Raw genomic sequence first — 23,437 nt, 5'->3', positions numbered from 1 at the left:
GTGAGACCAGAAGACAAGGGTGCAGGGGCAGCAGATTCTGGGCAGAAGAACAGCCAGTACCCAGGAGAGCATCTGCCATGAGTGAGGAGGGCAGAGTGAGGGAGATGGATGGACCGGATCACACAGGGCCTGGAGCTGTGGCTGGAAGCACGGCTTTTGCAGGGGGATTCTGAGCAGAGCCTCCGGTTTGAACAGGCTCACCTGGGCTGTTCTGCAGAGAACAGACTGTCACTTAAAGAGCACAACAGGGAGAGCATCGAGGAGGCCACTGCCCTGCCTGGGCCAGAGGCGGGAGTGCAGGAAGCGGTGGGATTCTGCAAGATTTGTCAATGACTTGGATGTGAAATGTGAGCGAGGAGTCAAATTTAGTGTCTCTAGGACCTGAAAGGTGGACCAGCCTTTGACTGGGGTGGAGTCCACCCCTCAACAGCCTCCATGGAGATGGTAAATGGCAGAGCTGGGCTTCAAGGCAGCTCTGTGTCTGCAGGGTCCTCTAGGTGCTGCCCTGCCCACTTTAAATGTGACACCGGATTGGAGAGACCAAAACACAGCACCAGCCTGTCCCCATGCTCGCCATGCTGAGCCCGTCTCCCCAGAAGTCTGTCTCTCCCGCTGGACAGACAGCTGGAACAGCAGGTTATCAACAAGAGCACCTGCGTCATCCTGGGCCACCTCCACATGTTCACTGTCACTTGCATGTACACTGACTTTAGAACCTAACCAAACAGTTCAAATCCTGGCTCTGCCATTTCCTATCTGTGTGGCTTTGGGCAGGTTAATGATCTTCCTCCTTTTTCCCATCTATAAAATGAGGGTTCAATAATAATCCACGTCAAGTGCCTAGCACAGAGTAAGTGCCCAATAATCTTTAGCTCTTCTTGTTGCTACTGTCACTTCCCCACCTGGAAGAAAAGTAGTGAGAGCCTTCAGGTTGGAGTGCAGCTGGAGCAAAGGCTCAGAGGTGGGGCCCTGGCAGGTGCTGTCTTGTTTAAGAGCAGCAAGGGGTGGAGGGAGGGTCTTCAAGTGGAGCAAGTGGAACCGGGACAGAGCCTGAGCCTGACGCGGGCTGGGCTGGGAAATGGTACCCTACTTCCTGGTGCTTCAGGGAAGAACCATGAGGCTCGCTGGGAGGCTCCCTAGAATGACGCCCGCCCACCACTGCCCACTCCACACATACTCTGTGAGTTGCACCCAACCCCAGGGACCCGGGGTCTCCTGTGTGGAGGTTGGGGGTGGGATGAGCTGGGTGCTTCCTGGTAGTCAGATAATCATGGATGCAGGAGGCTGACTCTGAGCCAGGATGGTGGCAGGGCCAGCCCACCCTGGGCCTCCTGTTCCTGTGGCCATGCCCAGAAGGTTCCAGCTGGGCAGATTTTCTTCTTTCTCTCCCTCTTCCCACTTCTCCCTTCTTGTGACCTCTTTCCTTGGGCTCTGCTTGATAAGCTTATGAGATGAGAGATAAGGAAGCAAATGAGCCCAAACCCCACGACCCAGCCATGACCTTGGGGTCTGGGCTCAGGCTGAGTCCAGTGGGGTCTCCTGGCCAGAGAGAAGACAGATGCTCCCTGGAGGCTACGGGCTGTAATTCTGGGGCTGGCCAGATGGGCAGCAGCCTCCCAGGTGCAGGCACACCCTGACAGCTGTCACCAGGGTGACAGGAGGCTCCCGTGGAGCTCTCCGTGGTCCTGAGCTCACGTGCGCTGACCAGGGTCCTAGCTCAGGCCTGGGGTGTCCTTGGCCCTTGGTCCTGGCACCTGCCAGCCTCCTCTGTGATTCAACAGCTCCTGTCCTAAAGGCTACTTCTCCTATCTGCCACCCTCAGGCCCCCTTCCCCACCTGCCTCACAAGACCTGATCCCTCGTGTCCTCAGCTCTGCGACAGCCACAGAGCACTCCTCTGACTGGGAGAAGGGGCCAGCTGTGGTCTCTGTCCAACAGCGAACAGCTCCAACACCTACTAGGTGCTCGGAGCACCCTTGGATATCCATGGGAGAAACCTTAGAGGTTGCACAGCCCACCCTGTCTCCACTCCTGGCAGGAAATGGCCCATCTACAACCCCAACCCAAGAGTACCTTCATATGGACCCACACCATCTCTCCCTCTGCTTCAAAGGGCATCTTGACTTTGAACTGAAGTCTGCTTTCCACTCCATCCCGGTCCTGCCTCATGTTACTCCAGGACTCTGCCTGGCTTTGTGAGGAGGAGGGGGCGGGGGGCAAGGCACCTTTGCAGCAAATTCTGTTGTGCTCAGCAGCTCTAAACACACAGTGGAGGCCAGTGGTTATGATGTCAGATCTGAACACTGCCTCTGACCTTGGCAAGTTACTCCACAATGCCTCAGTTCCCCTTCTCCATAAAATGAAGGTATAACAGTTCCTATCTCATAAAGTTGCTGTGAGAATCAAATGAGTTGATCCATGCAAAAGACTAGTAATTGTGCCTAAGCATACAGCTGGCGCTCAGTGAGCACTGGCCTCCATTGCTACTGGAAGTCAGGAGGATTTGGTTTGAATCCTAGTGCTGTAACTTACTAGCTGTGGGATCTTAGGCAAGTTACTTAGCCTCTCTGAGCCTTGGTCTTCACAGATATAGAAGGAAGATAGACTCTCCCTGCAGTCCTGTGGGAGACCTGGATGAACCATGGTACCAAAGCATCTTGTATTGGAGCCTGGCATTTTGTAGATGCTCTAAAAATGCCTGTTTCCTTCCATTTGGGTTTCCTTGCCAGATGACCAAATGCGGATGACCTCTCTAAATGTGGTAGGCCTTGCTCCTGGCCAGCTTTGTTAAAGAACTGGGCCAACTGGGGGGCTGCTTACTACTGACTGGCACCCATCACCTTGTAGGGCATTCTCAGTGACTCATTTGGCTTGCAGAACCAAGGCCAGACCTGAGAAATCTGGAGCCCCATGGAAGTTTGAAGAACTCATCCAAACCTTCACCCCAGGCCAGTGCCCCTGCCAATTGCCCACCTGGCCTTTGCTTGTCCAGTTGTTAGTGACACCCATTCCATTTGGGCTGCTAGAAATTCTTCTTCCTATTGGCCTAAATCAGCCTTCTGCTACTGCTTCCAGTTTCTTCCTTGGGGTTAATTAAGCAGAGCCGATCAGCATCTCAGGCATCACAAGAAAGCAACTACCTCCCCACCAATTCCGAGACTAAATAAGGGTCCTTCCAAAGTGAGGTTCTATAACCTCACATGGAGAGATGGGCAGAGGAGGTGGCTACCGAATATGATAGATTTCAGAGTTCTGGTAAGAACTCTGAAAACTCTGAAACAGCAAGAAACAGCTGACGCTGTGTTTATTCCTTCACCTCTCATTGTTTTATTCATTCCTTTGGTTCATATCCATCAGGCAGGCTCCACAAGGGACAAGCCTACAAGCAGGGGTCACTCTACAGCCAGCACATCATCCAGGCTGCTAGCGGACGTTTACTCAGGACCTGCCATGAGCCAGGAGCTGCCGATGCATGGGCTGGAGAGAAATTAGGGGCCAATTCATGGGGCCAATACTGGAGGAAGGTATGTGTGTCTCCATTTTGCAGATGAGGAAATAGAGGCTTCAAGAGGTTAAGCTACTCACTCAGCCATCCAGAGCTTGTGGGAATGAAGCAGATGGAAATCGAGATTTCCCAAGCATCCTGCACCTGCTGACAGGCAAACCTGGGGTCCAGTGGGGCTGCAGACTTGGGAGTCCTGCCCCAGGCTGAACACAAATGGCTTGGCCGAAGGAGGGTCTGGTGTACCATGACCCTCAGTTCCCAGGAATTCTAGGCCCAGGCTGTCCAACACACCAGCTACTAGCCACACGTGGCTACTGAGCACTTGTAATTGACAGGAAATTGTAACTAATTAATAATTCAAATTTTAGTTTTAATAGCCACGTGTGCTGGTGGTAACTGCATTGGACTGCACAGGTTTAGACTGAACATGGAGAACAGAGGCAAGGAGCTGGGTCTGCTGCACCAGCCCCGTGGGAGCAGTGGAGGAGGCAGCGGGAGGAGCTGAGGGGAGGATGTACATCAGGACAGCAGGGGTGCTGGAGTGAGGAGGCAGCCTGGCGTGTCCAGCCTGGCACACAGGGCCTTGGTGAGGGATGGTGGTGAGCTATTACCGAGGCACTTGCTAAATACTGGTTGATGGAGGGAGGAGGGACACAGCTCTGAGGGGCCGCCTGACATCCCGGGGCCAAGAGCTGGGCCTGAAGGTGGGACCCAGGGAAAGTCTGTGAAGGAGGAAGAGCAGAAACAGAGTCGTGAAGGACAAGCTGGTGCAGGTGGTCCGTGTGAGGCCAGGACATATACTGACCCAAGCCTGGGGCTGGGGCCTGGACTTTGTTCTGCACAGAGGCCACCTGAGACAGTTTTCAGACCCTGCAGCCAGATGGCAGGGGTTCTCCATTTCCCTGGGCCTCAGCTTCCTCATCAGTGAAATGGGGATGTGAGGGTGTCCACGTCACAGGACTGTGGGGAGGAGTTCACATATCTAAAGGGCGCGGAACAAGGAGGTCTGAGTCAAACATCTGGTGAGGGGCACGTGGTGAACGCTGTCACAGGAGGGAGACCAAGGCATCCGAGGTGGAAGCAGAGACTCTGGAGTGGTCTGGGGAGAGGGGCTCGATGCAGAGACATACAAACATCCCCCAGAAAGGGCTCTGTGGGCACAGGGAACAGGTGCTCCCAAATCAGGAACCCCTCAAGGTACCCCAACCCTGATCCCAACCCTAAACCCCTGCCTGAGTGTGACTGAGGGTCACCAGACTGAGGGTCCTGTCTCCTCCAACCCCTGCTTCTGCCCTGTCACAGCAAACTTCAGGTGCTATTGGCCATGTCCCCTGCCTTGCCCACTTCCATCCCACACTGTGAGTTCTCCAAGCCTGTGCTCCCTGCGTCCAACCTGGGGCCCAGCCAACAGATGTTCAGTGAATGTCTGGGGCACTCCAGACAGACAAGCTCTAGGGTGGAATTTCAGGCACAGGGATCTGGCTGTGTCTCCAGCAGAGCCACACAGTCGTGGACTTGACCCTGTGGGCACTGGGCCAGGGTGGAGGGAAGGCACCCAGGGGCTGTGAGCAGGTCTTGGGGAAACGTAAGGACTGCGGTTGGGCTGCTGGTGCCTCTGCCCTGTCCTGGGGTGGGTGGAGAGAGCAGTTCAGCCCTGGGTGTGGAGCTGAAGGAGCCGCAGGGAGCAAGATGGGGAGATGAGGTCCTCACAGAGCTCAGTCTAGTGGAGGGACAGAGGACAAATGAGAAAACCAACCAACAGAGGATGCCAGGTATCAGGGAGGACCTCCCGAGGCAAGGACATTTCAGCTGAGACCCAAGGTCGAGAAGGAGCCACCTCGCAGAGTGGAGACGGTATGCCAGGCATCAGGTGAAGGGCACAAAAGCCTGTGTGTCAGGAACAACCAGTGCCATGGCAGCAAAACAGGGCCCAGAGTCTGTTGAGGGGCATGGGGGGCCTCGAGGAGAGGGCGGCAAGGATACTCCCCAGACTTCAGGGGCTGCTTGGGCAGAAGCCTGAGACCCCCATCTGGGTTGGTGCCCTCTTGGGTTAGCAATCCCAAGGCAGGGAGACAAAACTTAAGGACTAAGAAACTTGATTTTCTGATTTGTAGAAAACTGATAGTTTTGGGATTTTCTCAGGTGATGGGGGGTTGATGAGAAGTTGTCTCATATCAACCTTGGAAATTTTGCCAGAGGCACCCGAATGGATGACCCAGGTTGGGTTGGTCTCACAAAGTGGGCTGAGCTGAGCTGAGCTTTGTTTGCACGGCTGGGCTGATTCATTCTGCTCAAGAACTTCCCAACGCTGGTCTCCGTTTGTTTCTGATGTTAACAGACTCTCACGGAACTCTGCCCTCTACATTCCCGGCCTGCAAATACCACCGGCCTCTAACCCTCCGCAGACCCGCCTGGCCCTTGCTACAGTTTGCGATTCCTCATCTCTCTGAGCCTGACTCAGTTTACTTCCTTATTGAGGTCAAGACAGCCACACCTTCTAGCTGGGCAGGGCTAGGCAGAGCGGGAGAGCCGTGGGCCTGGAACATTCCTCCCAGGAGGTGGCGCCTCCATCATGACAGTCCTCTTGGCAGCTGGCACTTAACTGAGTGCCTTTGGGTGCCAGGTGCTGTGGCGCTCACCTTACTCCATTATCCTAACGGCGACTGGGCGGTGAGGCGATGGGCACAGGGGCTGAGGACCAGCCTGAGATTCAACTGGCAGCACCAGGACTCACACCTGCCCACCACCTCTGTGGGTCCTCACTCAGGAGTTCAGGAACAAAGTCTAAGCTGCTGCCTTGAGCCTTGCCCAGGGCAAAGGCCCCCTCACTTCTGCTCTGGCCCCCAGCAGGAGCCCCTAGGCCTGCGTTTGTGGGTCACATGCCTCCCTGGCTCTGGCACATGCCCAGACCAGCCACCAGAGCACTGTGCCCAAGAGAGCTGCACCTTCCCAGATCCCCTCTGCCCATGCCACCCCCACCTGTAACCGTGTGAGCCCCGCTGCCCACCCCCCACAATCCTCTAGGCGCAAGGCTGGGCTGCAGTGACTTAAAACCGCATTTCACAAAACCCAAGGTTCCCAGAAAGGCCAAGGGAGCCCCAGAGCCTCTTCCACCCCCCACCCAACTCCAATGGAAACAGATCACCTGGACAAGGTCCCGTGTTGGGGTTTCCAGTAGCTTGAAGGGGGTCTTGTGCTCTAAAAAGCTGGAAAACCTCTGAGGCCAGGCCTGGACTTCAGGAGCTCTGAGGGCTAGAAGCCCCTTAGAGGACCTGGCTCCTGCAGACCCTGCCCATGTGCACGGCCCTCCTTCCGCATTATTTTTTTCCCAGCCCCGCTGGCCCAGAACTCAGAGACAGTGAGGGAGGGTCTCACAGCGATTGCGCCCATCACTCAGGGGTTTCCATTTACTGTTTGCCAGCAGTGTTTCTCCTCACGTTAGCCCCCATCGCTATCACAGATGAGGAAGGGGGTTCACAGTCTGGGTGACCAGCCTGGTTCACCCTCTAAGAGCAGCAAAGTGTCCAACCCAGACCCTGGGGCCTCTCGTTCCCCACCACCCGACCCTGCCTTGGCCTCTGCCTGCCTCTCCCTGGGTCCCCCCAGGCCCACCCTCCCCTCACCTGACCCGGTACCTGCCTCGGCGAGGCAGTGTCCCGGCATCACTGCTGCATTGTGCCTCCCGATCCCATGCCTGGCCTTCATGGCTTGGCGGCAGCTCTTTCCTCCCTGGAGGCTATCCCCCAACCCCCAGGCTGAGCTCAGGTGGCAGGGAGCTACATGGGGACCCAACCTTGGCCTGGCTTGGTGCCAGCTCTGCCCTTCACCCGAGCTGGTTTCCTGGCTCCACCTCTTCCCAACTGGGTGGCCTCACCTCTCTTGGCCTCAGTCTCCTCAACTACCAGATACAAACAGGTAACCAAGTGGCAGGGCGAGGCAGCCCCAGCCTGCAGAAGCCAATCCGCAGAGCTGAGGTGGGAGCATCGCGGTTTCCATCTTACAGGTGAGGAGCCCGTCTGTGCTCTGAGCTCAGTGAACTGCATCCCCAACTCCTCTCAGAGCCTTGTCCTACTCCCTCTCTGGGCGGAAGTTCACTGTGAACTGTGCCCTGGCTCCTGGGCACTGTCAAATGGGACATGGAGGTACACGCAAAAGAGCCCGGAAGTAAACTCTCCACTGGTAGGACCCAGTGCCTCAAACAAAGTGAGTCTGGGGGTGGGGCAAGGAGCTGGGAGACCTAGGTCTGATTCCAACAATGCCCATCAGAGAACCTGGGCCATTCACCTGCACATGGGCCCAGCGCTCCACCCTGTTGGGGTGCGAGTAGGCCAGGGAGAGGGGCTCTCTGGGAGTGGGAGCAAGGCTGGCCACAGGTGAGAAATCAGCAGGCTCAGAAGAGACCCCCTAACAGCTACTGTACTGCCTGGCTCCACGTTCAAGTCCACCACTGGCAAAGCACTCGTTCTTTGTGTTAGGAATGACCCTCTCCAGGGTCCTCCTGAGAGAATGAAGACATAAGTCAGACCCTGGTGCAGAAGACAGTTGGCTGGTGGAGCTGCGCTCATGCGTGCTGCTGAGGGGATGGATGCATCGGGGGCCTTTAACTGCCTCACTCCTGGGATTCCTTCTCCCCCCTCACGCCCCACCTGAGCCCTTGCCTCCCTGAGGGGCGGAGTACCATCAACCCCAGCCTACTTAGGAGCCCCCATCAGCCTGAAGAGAAACTTCCTGTTGGCCTGTCTGCCTGCCCCATGGCCCCACTGTGCCTCAGTGTCTCCATCTGTCAGACAGGATGAGCCCCACCCAGGAGGGTGGCTGAAGGCCAGAACGAGGAGAGTTGAGAGGACACCCTGCATGGGGGACATCCCAACGGCCCAGAGGCCCAGTCATCCCTGCAGGGGGAGGGCTGAGAGAGGCAGGGCAGTGTGCAGTGCTGGAAGGGAGAAGGAAGAAGAGAGCAGAGGCCAGGGTCCAGCCAGGGTGGGGCCAAGGTAGCAGGAGTGGAGCACAAGCCTGCAATAACTAATTGGGCAGATTATTAATCATTAATAGAGCTTCTGATCAGAGGATAGAGAACCCAGCTTCTTCCAGTTCATGAACAGGAACACGCTGCCAGTCCTTCAACGAATGTAGACTGAGCGCCACCTCACACAGGCCTGTTGTTCACATCCGTACAGAGCCCACTGAGGTCAGTGCGGAGAGAATCCCCCCAGGGGGCCCCGCACCTTGGGCTTGCAACTCCTGGCCCACCTCTCAGCCACTCGGCCTTCCAGACCCAAATGACCCACCCTGCCCCGTCTGGACAAGAGAGGGCAGCCAGAGCAGACAAGCCTAGTGGACGGGGTTCAGGGCCCGAGACCAGCTCTGCCCTGCCTCAGTTTCCACATCTGTGGAATGGAGATGAGAACGCCCACACCTCCAGGTTCACGGTGAGGGAAAACAAGGCCGGGTAGGCCAGGGCTGAGTGCTTTCTGCCTCTACAAGAGCGGAAACGCATTTCTGGGCCCCGGCGCTATGTGAGATGCCCCTCAGCCCCATCTCTCTAGAGACAGCGGGGGCAAGGCACTGCAGTGGGGCCTTAGATTGGGGCACTGCAATGGGGCCTGGAATCTGGCTTCAAGGGGAACTGGATTCAAATCTGGCTCCCGGCCCTTCTTGACCCCCTGTGTGATCCTGGGCAGGTCACTTAATATTCCTGGGCCTCAGAGTCCCCATCTGCAATGAGGGACCTTCCCAGGCCCTCATCCCATGAGGATTAAACATGGTAATATCCAAAGAGCCTTGACAGAGACCAGATCTCTGAGCTCCTGAGCGGAGGTTCATGCTCGCCCTCCACACGGCCTCACCACGTGGCTGGATGGCCTGGCTATGAGGCCTGTTGGCACCTCCCTCCAAAATGCCCCTAGGACCGAGCCCCACTCATCCTCTTCAGTGGCCTCCCTCCTGCCTTTTTTTTTCCTGTCTTGAAATTCATAATTTTTGAACAAAGGGCCCACATTTTCATTTGGCACCGAGCCCCACAGATTCTGTCACTGCAAAGTCCCCATTAGGACACTACCCCAACCCCACTCAAACCCCTTAACATACTGAGAATAAAATCCAGGCTCCTCACAGTGCCCGGAGGCCCTGCCAGTCTGGTCCCTGAGGCTTTGCTGACCTCACCTCCCTCATCCTCTCGGCTCAGTCCCCACCTTTCTGCCCCTCCCACACCCCAGGCTCACCTGTCTCAGGGTCCTCGCACTGGCTGTTCCCTCTGCCTGAATGCCCTTCCCTCAGATCTCCATTTGCTGGCTGCCTGCTCAGAGGGGCCTTCCTGACCAGCCAGCTAAAGCGGCTGTTCCCTCCCCAGGTCATCGGCTTCACAACACTCCTCCCTGCGGAAGCTATCTGTCTCATTGTTTATGTGTTAGTGGTCTGTCTCCCCCACCCACACCCTGCTCATTTGGAATGTCAACAAGAGGAGAGCAGGGTCACCATGGGCTTCAGTCACCGGTCACTGCTGCTCCCCACCCCCTAGGACAAAGCCTGGCCTGGAGCAGGAGCTCCACAAACAGTTGATGATGGAACTCTTATGAGAAGTGATGATCAACTCCCAGTGGCAAGTATCTGGTTTGGGGGTGCCTGGGGCAGCAGGCCCGCCGGTGCATACCCACACCTAGCAGAGTGCTCTCCACAGCACCAGTGGCCCAGAGAAAGCCCCCTATCCCCCGAGCCCTGCTGAGATCAGCGCCACCCAGCCCAGGCATCCCGGGCAGTGCCAGCCCCTCCCGCCAGGCTTGCCCATCCTCCAGGGACAATGTACAAAGGGCCACTTCAGTGCTGAGCCTCAGCTCTATCTCCAGCCCAGAAAGCCTGAGTGTGGGGGAAGGGAGGGAAGGGCACACCCCACCCCTCCTCTGTCCTCACGGGGTTTCTCTAGCACAGGCAGGGCAGGCAACAGAACCAAGCTTCAACAGGATCAAGCCACAGCTGGAGAGACTTCGTTCCATGTGCTGCACCCTGGAGGCTGGGGGAGTAGGGGAGTGCCAATGCAGGGGGGTGCCCATGTCCAGGGTGGGGATGCCCACACGCAGGGTGGAGGCAAAGGTTGGTCCTTGTGTTCCTAGGCAGCAGGAGTGGAAGGTGTCCTAGGGGAATCTCCCCATGCGTACAGGATGGCAGGTGGTAGGTATTGGTACACTTGAGAAGCCCAAGTGCCAGTAGTGAGAAGGGAGAGAGAGGAGCAGAGCCAGTGGGATCTGGGCCAGGCCTCAGGGAGGGCAGGGCCTGGGCTTTAGAATCAGTTCCCATCCTGCCTGGGATCCTCCACTACAAAATAAGACACAAAGAACTCACTCAAACAGTTGTTCCAACAACCTGAGCTGATAAACTGTGACCTGAGCCTGGCACGCAGGGACACTTGGATAACTTTGGGCATTACGAACTTTCCTCCTTCTGGGCCCTGTCAGTGATGTAACCATCCACCTAGCCGCCCACCCTTAGGAGCACAGGACCCCCCCTAAGTCCTCACTCTCACTGATCCCACACACCTTTCACCAAGGCTTGTCTATTTCATGCCCCATACTTCTCAATTCCCACCCCTTTCCCTGTGTCACTATCCCGTGCTGGTTCTGCCACCACCAATGCTCACCTGGATGGCAGCAGTGGCCTTCCTAAGGAGCTCCCAGCCTGGTCCCCATGAGCCAAGCAAAAGCTACATCTGACGCTGCCCTTCCTAGCTGGGAACCGTTGGCCTCAGGATAAAGTCCAGATCTTCTAGGAGGCTTGAAGTTTCTGTGTAATCTTACACTCCCCATCCCCATGCCGGTCTCGGGAGGGTTTGGCTGAACTGGACTTCCTCCAGGCCTCCCTGACCCCAGGCTGTGGAAAGAGCCGAGCTGCCTCTTCAGGGCCCCCAGCTCCAGCATAGAGCCTGACACCGAGGTGTGTTGAATGAATAAAAGACCCTCTCCCCAAATCCACACACCTGCACTTTTCAGTCAATGCCGCTGGGCTCTCAGGCCTGGTCTGGAGCTTAGAAAAGTGGCTACAGGTCCTAGTCCTGCCTGCCACGCAACCTTGAGCTCAGCCCACCCCAATGAAGCGTCTCATCTGTGTTGAATTCTAATGGGACAGCGGTGATGAAAGGAGACACAGGAAATGACTCTATCCTTCAAGCACTCTGAGCAACGTGACGGCTGATTTTGGGAGGAGGTCCGGGAAGGAAGAAGGTGGAAAATGAAGCAACGGCTTCGAGCAGGTTAGGACCCTCCCCACCACAGCTCACCGCTGGGTGCTCAGGGCCCAGCACCGTGCCTGACACACAACAGGTGCTCAACAAGCCACTGCTGAGTGAGCAAATGGGTGTGAACCCAGCTCTGCTACCCACAGCTCTGGGGCCCTCAGCAAAACTCCCACCCTCTCCAGGCCTGTCTGTTGAGGCATAAAAGGGAGGCTGGTGACACCGGCCTGCAGGGTCCTTGCAGGGACTCAGGGCTGCACCTGGCCCAGGGCCTGCAGCTTCTGCAAATCTTCTGGGAATCTGAGCACCACAATTAGCCTCCTGCTGGGAGTGGTCGTGATGGAGCAGGTGCACAGCTGGTTGGCTCTGCGGCTCTGGGCACCTGGTGAGCCTCCATGAGGCTGAACAATGAGGGTTTTCTCTTTTCCCCTCCTGATTACTCTCTGTCCACCCCTGCCTGCCAGGGGGCATAGCCCCCTTGGGTCAGGACCTAACTGTCCCCACCAAGGACTCTCAGTAAGCCCTCACCAAACAGCAGGGGACATCATGCAGGGCTGTAGGCGCTGGGCTCCTGCTCCTCTATTTCATGGGAGTCACCAATCTGTTCTTGCTCTGTTAATTACTTAGTCCTTCCCACCTGCTGGATCCGAGTGTTCTGAAATAGACCCGCCAGTGCTCAAACTTCTCACTGACTGTGGGGCAGGAGAGAGGGAACAGCAGCGACAGAAAAGTTGAGACGATCATTCCAGGAGTGAGGTGGCCAGGGTCCTGGCCTCTGCAATGCCACCCTGGGCACCAAGAGCAGCGCCTCCTTCCCAAGTGATATGCTCCACCTCATCTCATCTTCATGGATGAGGGAACCAGGACTTGGAGAGGGGACAGGACTTGCCCAAGGTCAGGTACCAGCAAGCTGTGGGAAGGGCCTGGCTCAGCAGAGACCATATGCATGCCCACTGCCGCTTACCAAGGCACAGGACCTCCCCATCCTCTCTGGACCTCAGTTTCCCCACTGACCCCTGGGGGCACGGACTTGATCTCCCAGCTCCAGCTGACATCAGTGTTTCATGTCCCAGAAGGCCGGCATTCTAGGTTTGCTGCTCCATTTCTCCCCTTCAAGTTCCATATTCCAGCTTCCCTGGTCTGAATCGAGGGGTCCTACTTTCTAAGTGCTGTTCTGGGGTCTGGTCCTGAGGTTCTCCTCTCACAGAAAGTTCTGTACCACGAGTTCTCCAGCCAACACTCTTCCTCCTCAGGGCTCCATATTCTCCTCCCAGCACCAGCAACGGGGCTTACAGTCCCTGACTCCGTGCTCCAGCCCCGTCAGCCTTCAGGGGCACTTTAGAGCAGTGAAACCAGCAAGGAGGGCCAGCCTGGGGTCCCAGGGCTATGGGAGTTTCGCAAAGCATACCCACAGCCATGCAGGAATGCCCTTCCCCACCCCTGTCCCAGTCTCCCCACAGTGCCATCTGACCACTGCCACCCCTGCTGGCCTCTGTCCCCGCCAGTCTGCACTGCAATGGCCCCACAAGATGGCTACTATCCAAGGGCAGAGAGCCTGGGACATTAATCTTCAGGGTCAGGGCCCAGCACCTCATTGGTGGGTGCTCAGTGAACACTTGCTGAATGAATTAGCTAGGCATGCCCAAGGTACTGGCAAAATTACACATGGGCACAGCCTAAGGGACACAGTCATACATGACAGAGGTGCTTATGCTGTGTGCACATGCATGTGACTCCCACAAAACATATGTGTAAAAACACAGACAAGATCACCCTGCAGTCAGTAGATCTGTGCCCTGGCACCTAGACCAGCCCCTGGCACACAGCTGGCATCCATTCAATAAGTGCTGAATGAATGAATGAATGAATGAATGAATGAATGCTCTGGACCAGGTACAGAGCCAGGGGCCGTGGGGGAGACAGGAATTGAGTCCCTACCCACAATCAGGGCTCAGCTGTGGTGAGGAATACTATTACCACAGGGTAGAACTTGACCACGCTGCAGGAGGACTGCTGGAAAGGCACTTCCAGGCAGCAGTCAGTGGGAAAGACAGTAAACAGACGCACACCCACTGGGCATCAGGGAGGGGCAGGTGTGAAGCTAACAGCCCTGGGGCCACCTCTGGCCAGAAGGGGCAGGAATGGCTTCCTGGCTGGATGGCAGCACCTGGGGTGGAGTGGGTTGGCTTTCCAGGCTGAGGGCCCAACACTGCAGTGTCCCCAAGGCTGAAACTTGGGGGTCAGGGGGAAGAGGGGTGAAGGCCAGACTGCCGCCATAGGAAAGAGGTCAGAGGTTTGGACTGAACTCTCGGGGTGCTGCATCCCAGTAGGCCCAGGCCTGGGCTCTCACTGACCCAATTTCCAGGAATGAGAGAAACACAAGCTGTCTGCTTCCACAGGCGCACCTGTTCTGGGGGATGCCCAGGGCTGGGCAACTCCCTTCCTGAGACCCCACAGCCAGCCCCTCTGGAGGCTGCCCACAAGCAGTGTTCGACAAGAATCAAACAAATGAGGATCTGGCTGTTCTTACGGAAACTTTTCTTACCTCTCTCCTTTAGAATACAACTTCATCTTTCTAGTTATTAAGGGTTTCTTGTACATTCTAGGAAATCTAGAAATCACAGCAAAAGAAACAGGACCATGTCACCCACCACCTCACCACCCGCTGAGCTAACAGTCTGGCCTAAGTTGTTACAGACTTTTTCTCCTGTGCACCTTTTTGCTGGGATGAACCATCAACGTGGATTTCCTGCCAGCTTTGGGACAATACGCATATTTTCTAAGGAGCTTTGTCTCCCACACCGGAGGACCAGAGGGCAGACCTGAGCCCTGGGGACCCTGCTCTCTGTGCCTCCTTCTCATCCACCCCTAGACCTGACCTGGACCCCATCGAGAAATACTCCAGCTTGGGACAGGAGTTGGGGAGGGGTGCAGCCCCATAGCCCTGGGCTCCCCTCCTACAGACCACAAAAAGGACCCTCGTCCACACTCCGTGGCGCCCTGGGTCAGTGCCAAGCGCCCCAGGACTCAGTGTTCCCTCTGTGAAATGGGCGGGATCAGCTGGCCATGTGGCTCCCCAATCTGGCCCCCTCTCTGCGCTGAGGTGACAGTCCACTGGCAGAGCTGCACCTTACAGTTGCCTCCAGGAGCCACACCAGAAAGCCCCTTGGTCTTTCTCATAATTCCCTCCCTTTCCCACCCAGACACAAGGAACAGCAGAGCAGCCCCACTGCTGGCCCTGGTGACCTCCACCGGAGTCCCGCTGACAGAGTCCTCCCCATTCACTCCACTGGCATCCCCACCAGGCCCTCAACAGACCTGCCCTGCACAAGGTTCTTATCCCATGGGGATGGACAGATATAAATCTCTGCAAGGAGCATCAGTAGGGCAGGGGTGAGGCATGGCTTCCTGGAGGAGTCTTAAAGGATGAGTCAGGGGGAGAAGGGAAGGGTGTTCCAGACAAAGGGACAGCACCAGTAGAGGCCTGAGCTGGCACCTGGATTTCTAGTCTGGTTGGGGGGGGTAGGGGCATCGCCTCTGTGATACTGAAACGAAATCACGCAAGAAAGCACCAGTGTCTCGTTCCCATTTGTGCTATAAACACTATAAATATGACTTACGACCATTAACATTTACAGTCCTGGGTGACTGTTGGGAAGGCACTTTCTCAATCTTTCACCTAATCCAGCCAATGTCTGGAAGTAGCCTTGTGTCTGGAAGTAGCCCTCACTTTCCACTCTCAAAATTACCACTCAACAGATACTTAAGAAATATTTCTCCAGTGCCTTCCCTGTGTCAGGCCTGGTGCCAGCCCCTAGAGAGTGCCTGTGTGCCCAGCCCGGAAGCCACTCCCCCCCCCCCGACCATCATGGGCAGCTCTCCCTGGTCCCCCTTCCCGCCACCACGATTCACCCACACTGTGTGTCCAGCTCCCAGTAACCAGGGAAGGGCAGCCACAAGGGATTTGTCCAGAGTACTTAGCAAGCTCTGGGGGGTTCACCCTAGACAGGTGTCCCATCAAGCTTTGGGGTCCTTCAGGCTGGATATGATCCCAGCCCTGCCACTTCCTGGCCCTGGGCCCCAGACCACCTCAAACTGCCAAGTGGGATAATAAGAGCACCTACTTCGAGGGAAGTTAGGCAGTGTCTCTGGGATGACGCAAAATGCTTGGCCCAGTGCCCAGCACATAGTAAGTGCTCGATAAATAGCTGCAAATTACTATGACTTGGAGGTCAAGGCTGGGGAGAAGAGCCGGAAAGTCCTCCATCATGAGTCCCTGCAACCAGAATCTCCAGAGACTGCCTCTGGTCACCCTCCCTCGCTCAGACCCTGTCTGGCCTGTCCTTTCTGGGAAGTTCCTGGCCTGCCTAGGGAGGGCAGCCAAAGGGCGGACCCTCACGAGGCCCCAGTATGAGCACAGACTCCTCCTACCTTCTGTCCTGGCCTTCACCCTGCACCCTACCCCACTCCCAGGATTCCTGCTGCAGTGGGAACCAAAGTGTTTGGCCAAATAAGCTCTAAATTCATAAACAACAGAGTAATTAGGTGTGTGAATGATTCCTATTGTTCCAGTTTTATTTTTATAGAGAAGATGAAAGGAAGTGAGCCAACAGGGAAATTTCAGCAGCACAAGGAAAAGTATTTGGGGACCCCATTAACTTCCTGGTTTATGGACAAGGCCTTGGGTCCCCTTGCCAGCCCATTCTAGACCACAGAGGGTGGTCCACTACCCTTCTGCCCACCAGGCCTGCTTCCAGCCCTTGGGAAGTTCCCACCTGCTCTTGAAGCCTCACTTTTCCCTTCTGGGAAATGGAGACAAGCAGCGTCCTGATGACTGTCCTGCTGCAAGTGAGGCTGCCCTCTGGAGGGCCAGTCTCCTCCACCAGGGATGGAGAAGAGGGAAGAACAGGTGGAAGAGCCAGGCTGTTCTCTTGGGCTGAGAAACATTCATTTACTCAGTCACTCGTTCATTCTTTTGAGCTCCTGCAGGCCCATAGAGCTGACTGTCTCTCAGGAACATGTAATAACAAACACACTGTGGGCCCCCAGCAAGGAGACCAGGATGCACATGCTCAAACTGAGATATAAAGGGCGGGTTAGTGCTGACAAGACACTGGGCCTCAACTTCCCCACACACAGGTTACTGTAGAGACTCAATAAGTGTTAGCCACTAATATTTTTATGAGCAGACAGTATGCATGTGTGAAGGGCTCTCAGGCCGGGGGTCAGCAGGAGGAGGAGGGTCTGTGTGATTTGGGATGGAGGGCTGGCATCATGGAGGAGGCGGTACGTGAGGAGGCTTTTGATGAGTGACAGAGCTTCAGAGGACAGAGGGAGAGGTGGGTGGAACAGACATTCAGGTAAAGAGAACAGCATAAGCAAAGGAACAGAATCTGTTCGGTTAAAGCTTGGGGTCCAGCAGGGCCATTCTGTGCTAAGGCCAGACCAAGGTCAAGGGAGAAAGGGCAAGAGAGGGGTGAGGCAGGGCCAGAGGCGTGGAGGAAAGGAAGACATCGCCGTTCCCGCTGCCCTTCGTCCCTGCAGGTACTTATTCACGGTGGTCTCCCGCCCTGCCCTCAGCCCGTCCAGCACCTCCCCCTACAAGCCCTCCTCAGCTACTGCATCAAGTGGCAGCTCCCCAAGTCCATCTGACCGACAGTCTCTGGGGCCTTTCCTCCTTGTTCTACCGTCATTTATTAAGCACCTGCTGAATGCTTGGGTGCTGCACTGGCTCCCATTTTGAGACTGTTAAGCTGTCGGTAACTGGAAATCAGCCCTGCTGGGACCACAGAAATTGGTCACCACTTGCCAACAGAACTGCCCCCTGCCAAGGCAATGGGTACAGAAAGGCAGGCCCTGCCCACAGGGACCACAGACAGAAGGAGAAGACAACAGGGAAGTGAACAACACATCTACTGGGGCAGTCAGTGTAGTCGCTGAGGAGGCAGAGGCCAATAGGGAGACATTCTGGAAGGGGGGCTGCGAATGCCACCAGAAACTGATCCAAGCTGTTCAAACAGCAATGGTGTGCATCATCCTCATTTTAGAGAGAAAGAAACTGAGACACAGAGAGACAGACACATAATCAAAAGTGACAGGACTGGGACTCAAACCTGGGCGACTGGATCTGGAATCCTTGCTGTTTAACTCCTGCACTTGACTGCCTCATGGTGCAATTATTGCGACACTCTCCCTGCTTGCAAGCAGCCAGCATGGGGCTAGGCACCTGCTGCCCAACTAGATTCTAATCTCTGGAGGGCAAGGTCTGTATCCTCTCCACCTGGCTGCCAGGCACCATGCTCCTCACAGGAGGGCATCATGTTTGTTGGCCTGAATATCTGAAGAAACTTCTAGAAGGGAGCACTGGTCTCCATGTAGTGGGCTAGATTAGAGCTGGCTGAGGGGTAGGGGTGTACCATGCAGTATGAGGAGCAAAGAGGCTTTGGCCTTGGGGAACACAGCAGAGTCCCATGATTGCCATCGCTGGGGGCTGAGAGTGGTGGGTGCCCACGGGGATGACAGGAGGCTGTCTGTGCAGATTACCCTGCCCCCAGCCACTCCTCACTGCTACACTCATCTTCTCCTAGAAAGAGGACGTGGACATGCAGTTTCCCCAGGCCTCAGCTGCCTTCTGGTCACATCCAGCCCTCACGTGATCCTCACCACCACCCATGAAGTGGACAAGGCCTGCAGCTGGTATCAATGTCCCCATTTAACAGGTAAAAATACCGATGCAGCAGCAAACCCCTTCCTGAGTACTTCTCAGTGGCCGGGCACTTGTGCAGCATCTCCTGCAGTCCTCACCACAATTCTGTTGCAGATTCTCCCCATTTGACAGACGTCGAAACTGAGGTCCAGAAAGCTGACTAGCCCGAGGTGGTCCAGCTAGCACAGTAAAAGGGGTCACAAATGTGGGTCAAGCAGCCCTGACCACATCCAGGGCACTGGGCAGACCCTCAGAAGGGGCAGCTGAGCCAGACGGCGCCACTCCCAGCCCCATCAGCTCCTCACAGTGCTGTCCCTGTGCCAGCTCCCTGGGGCAGCCCACCACCTCGCCTCCAACTGGCCCTCCTTCCCTTCAGCCTTGGCTCCCGTCTCTTCTGGCTTCTCATTTTGGTCCCCAGCAGTGTCTCACCTCCATCTCTCAGCACATACTGAGCACTCACAGCTCTAAGCCTTTGCTGGTGCCATTCCTCTGCCCAGAACGTCCTTCCCACTTTCTCTACCAAGCAAACTCTCCCAGCTTCCTTTTATGTCTTCCAGCAAGTTCTCTCTCCACCTTGGGCTGGCAGCCCCCTTTTCAAACTTTCCTAGGACCCTGTGCCTGTCTCCTCCGCTCCATAACCCCATAAAATTGCCAGCTCCCCCAGGTGGGGGTGGGGAAGCCCTTGTCTTGCTCTTCCTTCCATCTCCAGACTTGGCCCATTGCCTGGATTTTTAGTAACTGCCCGGGAGGTGACACAGTGGTACTCATACCTCCTCCATCAAGGCAGATCTAGACTGGTGTCCCAGGATGAGGAGTGCTATGGGGATGGGGAGAGTACCAGTCCTGGGGGACCACGGAGAGATCTCACGGGAGTAGTGTACCTGCCCACTCCCCTTCTAGGGCGTCTTCCAGAGCTAGGAGAGTCTCCTGATCTCAGGTCACCAGGACTGGCTGAGACCCGTCTCTGTTTCTCTGGCACCCCAGCTCAGGCACCCTCCCTCAACACACACCCAGGTGCATTCCCCTCACCATCCCCAGTTCCAGAACTCACTATTTGCAGATATTTATAGCTCCCTCCCCGAGCCAGGTTCCCTCCCCCGCCCCCTCCCCGCCCTGGGCAGTGCAGTGGAAAGAGCGGGAGCCCCCCCTCAACAGGACTGGGGTTCTTTCTCCACTCCTCTCTGCCTGGTCTCGGCCCCCGCACCCGTCCAGCACCCCGACAGCGCCTGGGCCTCCGCCGCTGCAGGCCGGGGTCGCGGGTGGGAGAAGGCGGGAGCTGAGGCCTCCCACCCCCAGCCCCGCGCCGCGCGGGAGGTTTGTCGCGGGGTGCAGCGCACAAAGCGTCTGGCTCTAGCCCCGCGCCTTGGGGACGCCCCCCGCCCAGGCAGGGGATGGTGGGTAGAGAGGATGAGGCTTTGCCCTCCCGGGCCATGGAAAGCTCCGCCGAGCAGCCGGGTTGGGGGAGGGGGCGCCAGAGCTGTGTAGCCTCTCTTGCATCCGCCCCTCATCCCGGCCCCCAACCCCAACCCCTCAGCCGAGTGCTCCAGCCCCCACCCCCAAAGGTCACGCTTAGGGAGGGGGGCTCTAAGAGCCGTGACTCGGGGCGCAGCGAGCGCGGAGGAGGCGCGGAGATGGAGGCGAAGGGCCGAGAGTGCGGGGATGGAGAGGCTGCGGCGCGGGCCCCCAGGACGCCAGGGTCAACTCACCCATCGCCCGCCGGGTCTTAGCAGCGGCGGCAGCAGCGGCGGCGGCGACTCCGCGGCCCCCGGGGCCCCCGGCGGGGAGATGCTGGCGTCCGCCGCAGCCTCTCGCCCCATCCCGGGGTCCGGCGGCGGCGGCTGCGGCGGGCGCCCGGCATCGCAGGCGGCGCGGCCCCGGCCCGGCCCCGATCCCCGCCCCCCGCCCCCACCTCCACCCCGTCCCGCGGGCGCGGCGCTGCCGCCTGCCTGCACCCCGGGGCCGCGGCTGGGGCCGGGCGAGCGGACGGGCGCCGGAGAGGGCCCCACGAGAGGCGCACGGCGGGTGCGGAGGCGAGGCCCGAGCGCGGAGCGCAGAGGTGCCCGCTCCTGCCGGGCTCGGGCGGCTCCGGCCCCTGCCCCGCCCCCACCGGCGCCCCCTACCCTCCGCCGCCAGCGAGGCTCCGCTCTCTGCGCCGGGCCGGGGCGCCTTGGACCGCAGTCTCGGGCAGCCGCCGCTCTGTGCCTCCCGCGTGTGCGACCAAATGTATGTGTGCGTGTGTGTGTGTGTGTGTGTGTGTGTGTGTGTGTGTGTTCGCGCGCGCGTGCGCGCGCCCCTGCCTGTGACCGTGCGTCCTGTGCGGTTGTGTGTGTGCGACGGGAGGCGGGGCGGGTCAGAGAGTGTGTGTGTCTGGCATGTGCATGGGTCTGCGTGTCCGGTTGTATGTGTGCGTGTTATGTGTATGTCTGTGTTTTGCAGTGTTCAAGGGTCTCTGTGACCTGCAGCGTGCACCCAGGTCTGTTCCTGTTTGGCATGGGAGTGGATCCGGGAAGCCGTGCCTGGACCGTGTTGTGCGCACATTATCTGTGACCGGGTGCACAGAGGCCTCTAGGTCCTGTATTGTGTACATTCCTGGGGCTGGGAGGCTGTGATGATGTGCACACTCATCTGTGACCGTGTGCAGAGACCTGGTCTTGTATTGTGGTGCGCGCATAGAGCTGGGCTTGTTACGGCGTCTACACGGGTCTGTATGTCTGTACGGATGGCCAATGTACACCAGCCTGTGGTCTTTGGGCCTTGGCCTACCTGCATACTTCTGACCGCCTCCATCCATGCATATGACCAAAGCAACTGAGTGCTCCCTCTCTCCCAGGCCTGGCCCCCTGACTCCAGGCGGAAACCTCCCTTCCCTCCCCCTCCTCCTTCGTGGGCCCTCGAAGCCCACGGACCCTGCCCACCTCTTGAGCCTCCTCTCCTGCCACTCGGCCAGCAGCGGTTCTCCAAGCGCCTACCATTTCACACCCTGGTTCCTCATGCTCTTGCTGTGGGCTCCAAGGCGGGCTCCGAGGCGGGCTCCGCGCGCTTCCCGCCCTTACGGGGGCTCCTTCCGCTCTGGGGGTCCAGTCAAGCGATCATTTCCGCCCGCGTGCGCAGGGCATCCTGGGTATGCAGAGCAGCACTGTGTGCCACCAGCGAAGGTGTGCAGGGAAGGGCACGGAGACGCCTCAAGTCTAGGTCCCAGCAAATGTCCTCAAGGACAGTCCCATGGGCCTTTGGAGCCTCCTCCAGCAGGCCTTCCTGTTCCAGGTAACCCCAGCCCCCCTTAATCCATTCTTGCTTAGCAGCCAGAGTGACCGTTCTCCAGCTTTCGTTTGAGCAGGTCACTCTCCTCCCTGAACTTTCCATGTCTCCCGCTTGCTCTCAGCTTAAGCTCGGTGCTTGGGCAGGGAAGAAGGAGGCCCTGGTTACCTGGACCTGTCCCCTTGTCAAACATCACGCCTACTGTTCTCTGCCTGCAAGTTGCCCGTAAGTTAAAGGTGGGCGAACTATTGTGTATAAGGTCCAGATAGTAAATATTTTAGGCTCTGCTGCGCATAGGGTCTCTCTCAACTACTCTGCCGCTGTAGCATAAAGTCAATTGTAGATATTATGTAAAGGAATGAGCATGGCTGTGTTTCAGTAAAACTTTATTTGTGGACACTAAAAGGGAACCATTTCTCTTTTGATTTTTTCTCAAACACTTGAAAGTGTAAGAACCATTCCTAGCCGGCACTACTCTAAGCACATCCCTGTGCCTTTTGTAGCATCCCCATGACTCACCTGCTTCAGGTATTCTGTCACTCCCCCCAGATCCCATCTACTCCACCCCTAAAATGTCAGCCTCCTCTTCTTCTGCACCTGCCTCTCTAGGAGACTCTCTGCCCTTATCTTTCCACCCCCATGGAACCCTCACTACTGCTCACACACACTCACCGACTCCCCTCTCCGTGCCCCTCCCTGTGCCTCTACCTGGGGATTCCTGCCATCTGGAAAGGGTCCTCTCAGAGATATTTTCCTTGCTCCCCGGCATCCCCAGGGGAATCTGCTCTCCTCCCTTGGCCTCCTCCAACAATTAGGGCATCCCTTGGCCTGTAAGAGAAGCATGGTCTCAGTCCTGGCTTCCCCAACAGGCTCGTTCTGGGCATGTCAGAAACCTGGACACTGGCCGAGCACCCAGCTGGGCACAAAATATCATATCCCTCAGTTTTCACAGCTCCCAGCAAAGGGGAGGAGGTGAGATGACATGCCTGAGGCTCCAACCCAGGTTTGTGGGGCTTTCTCAGCCTTCACTCTCCTTGCCAGGATGCTCATGGTGGGTGGTCCATAGCATTCATCTGTCACCTAGTATGTGCTCTTTCTGCCCCTGACAAGCTCCAGCTCCCCCCAAGACTGTGAGCCCCGCAGGTCCTGATCAAGGCCTGAGCTATAAATACGCCTTTTTGTCCTTTGACGTCTTTTAATTGATTTGGGTAAATAGATAATAGCTGTGCACAGTGCAAATTTGAAAATTATTGAAGGGTGGCCAGTGGAAAGTAAGCTTCCCAGCCCCAGCCTGGGCCACCCAGATTTCCTCTATGTGAGGACTTCACCCTCGTGACTTTTATTTATTTATTTATTTTTTGATGTAGCTCCTTTGATGTGAAGCCACTTTGTTGTGACCTAAAAACCAATCCATTACACTTATAGCCTGACTCTCTTTTGGATTTTTTAATAAGGTGCAAAACAGACGTGGTTGCCTGTCTTTGAGCTCCCAGGCCGTACCCATGGGGCAGAGTGAGAGGTAAGGCTTCTGGGGAGGTCACATTGCATACTGGTAACCAGGTTCAGGAGCCAGAGAGATCTGGCTTCGGTCTGGGTTTTTGTGCAAGTGGCTCAACCCTCAGTTTCCTTGTCTGTGAAATGGGAATAAGGAAGGCTCCCTCCCTCATCAGGCTGCTCAGAGGGAAAAATGGGTCCCTGTACATGAAGCCCCCCTCAGAGCCTACCACCTGGTCTGTCTTAGCTGCAGG

General features: G+C 56.9%; 1 protein-coding gene across 3 annotated transcripts in view; it reads right to left on the bottom strand.

The window, feature by feature from the left end:
• Positions 1 to 20,329, bottom strand: part of MGAT3 (beta-1,4-mannosyl-glycoprotein 4-beta-N-acetylglucosaminyltransferase) — a 29,060-nt gene extending 8,731 nt beyond the window's left edge. Inside the window, exon 1 of one of the 3 annotated variants that reach the window (XM_074375579.1) lies at positions 20,138 to 20,329. Coding sequence is in view for 1 of the 3 variants with exons in the window: in XM_045520643.2 (XP_045376599.2) it covers positions 202 to 257 (56 nt within the window). In the remaining 2 variants the exon portion in view is untranslated. Of the gene's footprint in view, positions 1 to 201; positions 3,301 to 11,134; positions 13,144 to 20,137 lie in introns of those variants that run through there. The other 2 variants (XM_074375580.1, XM_045520643.2) reach the window with 2 other exon arrangements.
• Between the last annotated feature and the right edge of the window lie 3,108 nt (positions 20,330 to 23,437).

Source organism: Camelus bactrianus, chromosome 12 (assembly GCF_048773025.1).
Source record: "Camelus bactrianus isolate YW-2024 breed Bactrian camel chromosome 12, ASM4877302v1, whole genome shotgun sequence".
NCBI lineage: Eukaryota > Metazoa > Chordata > Mammalia > Artiodactyla > Camelidae > Camelus > Camelus bactrianus.
This window is presented reverse-complemented; position numbering and strand designations above follow the sequence as displayed.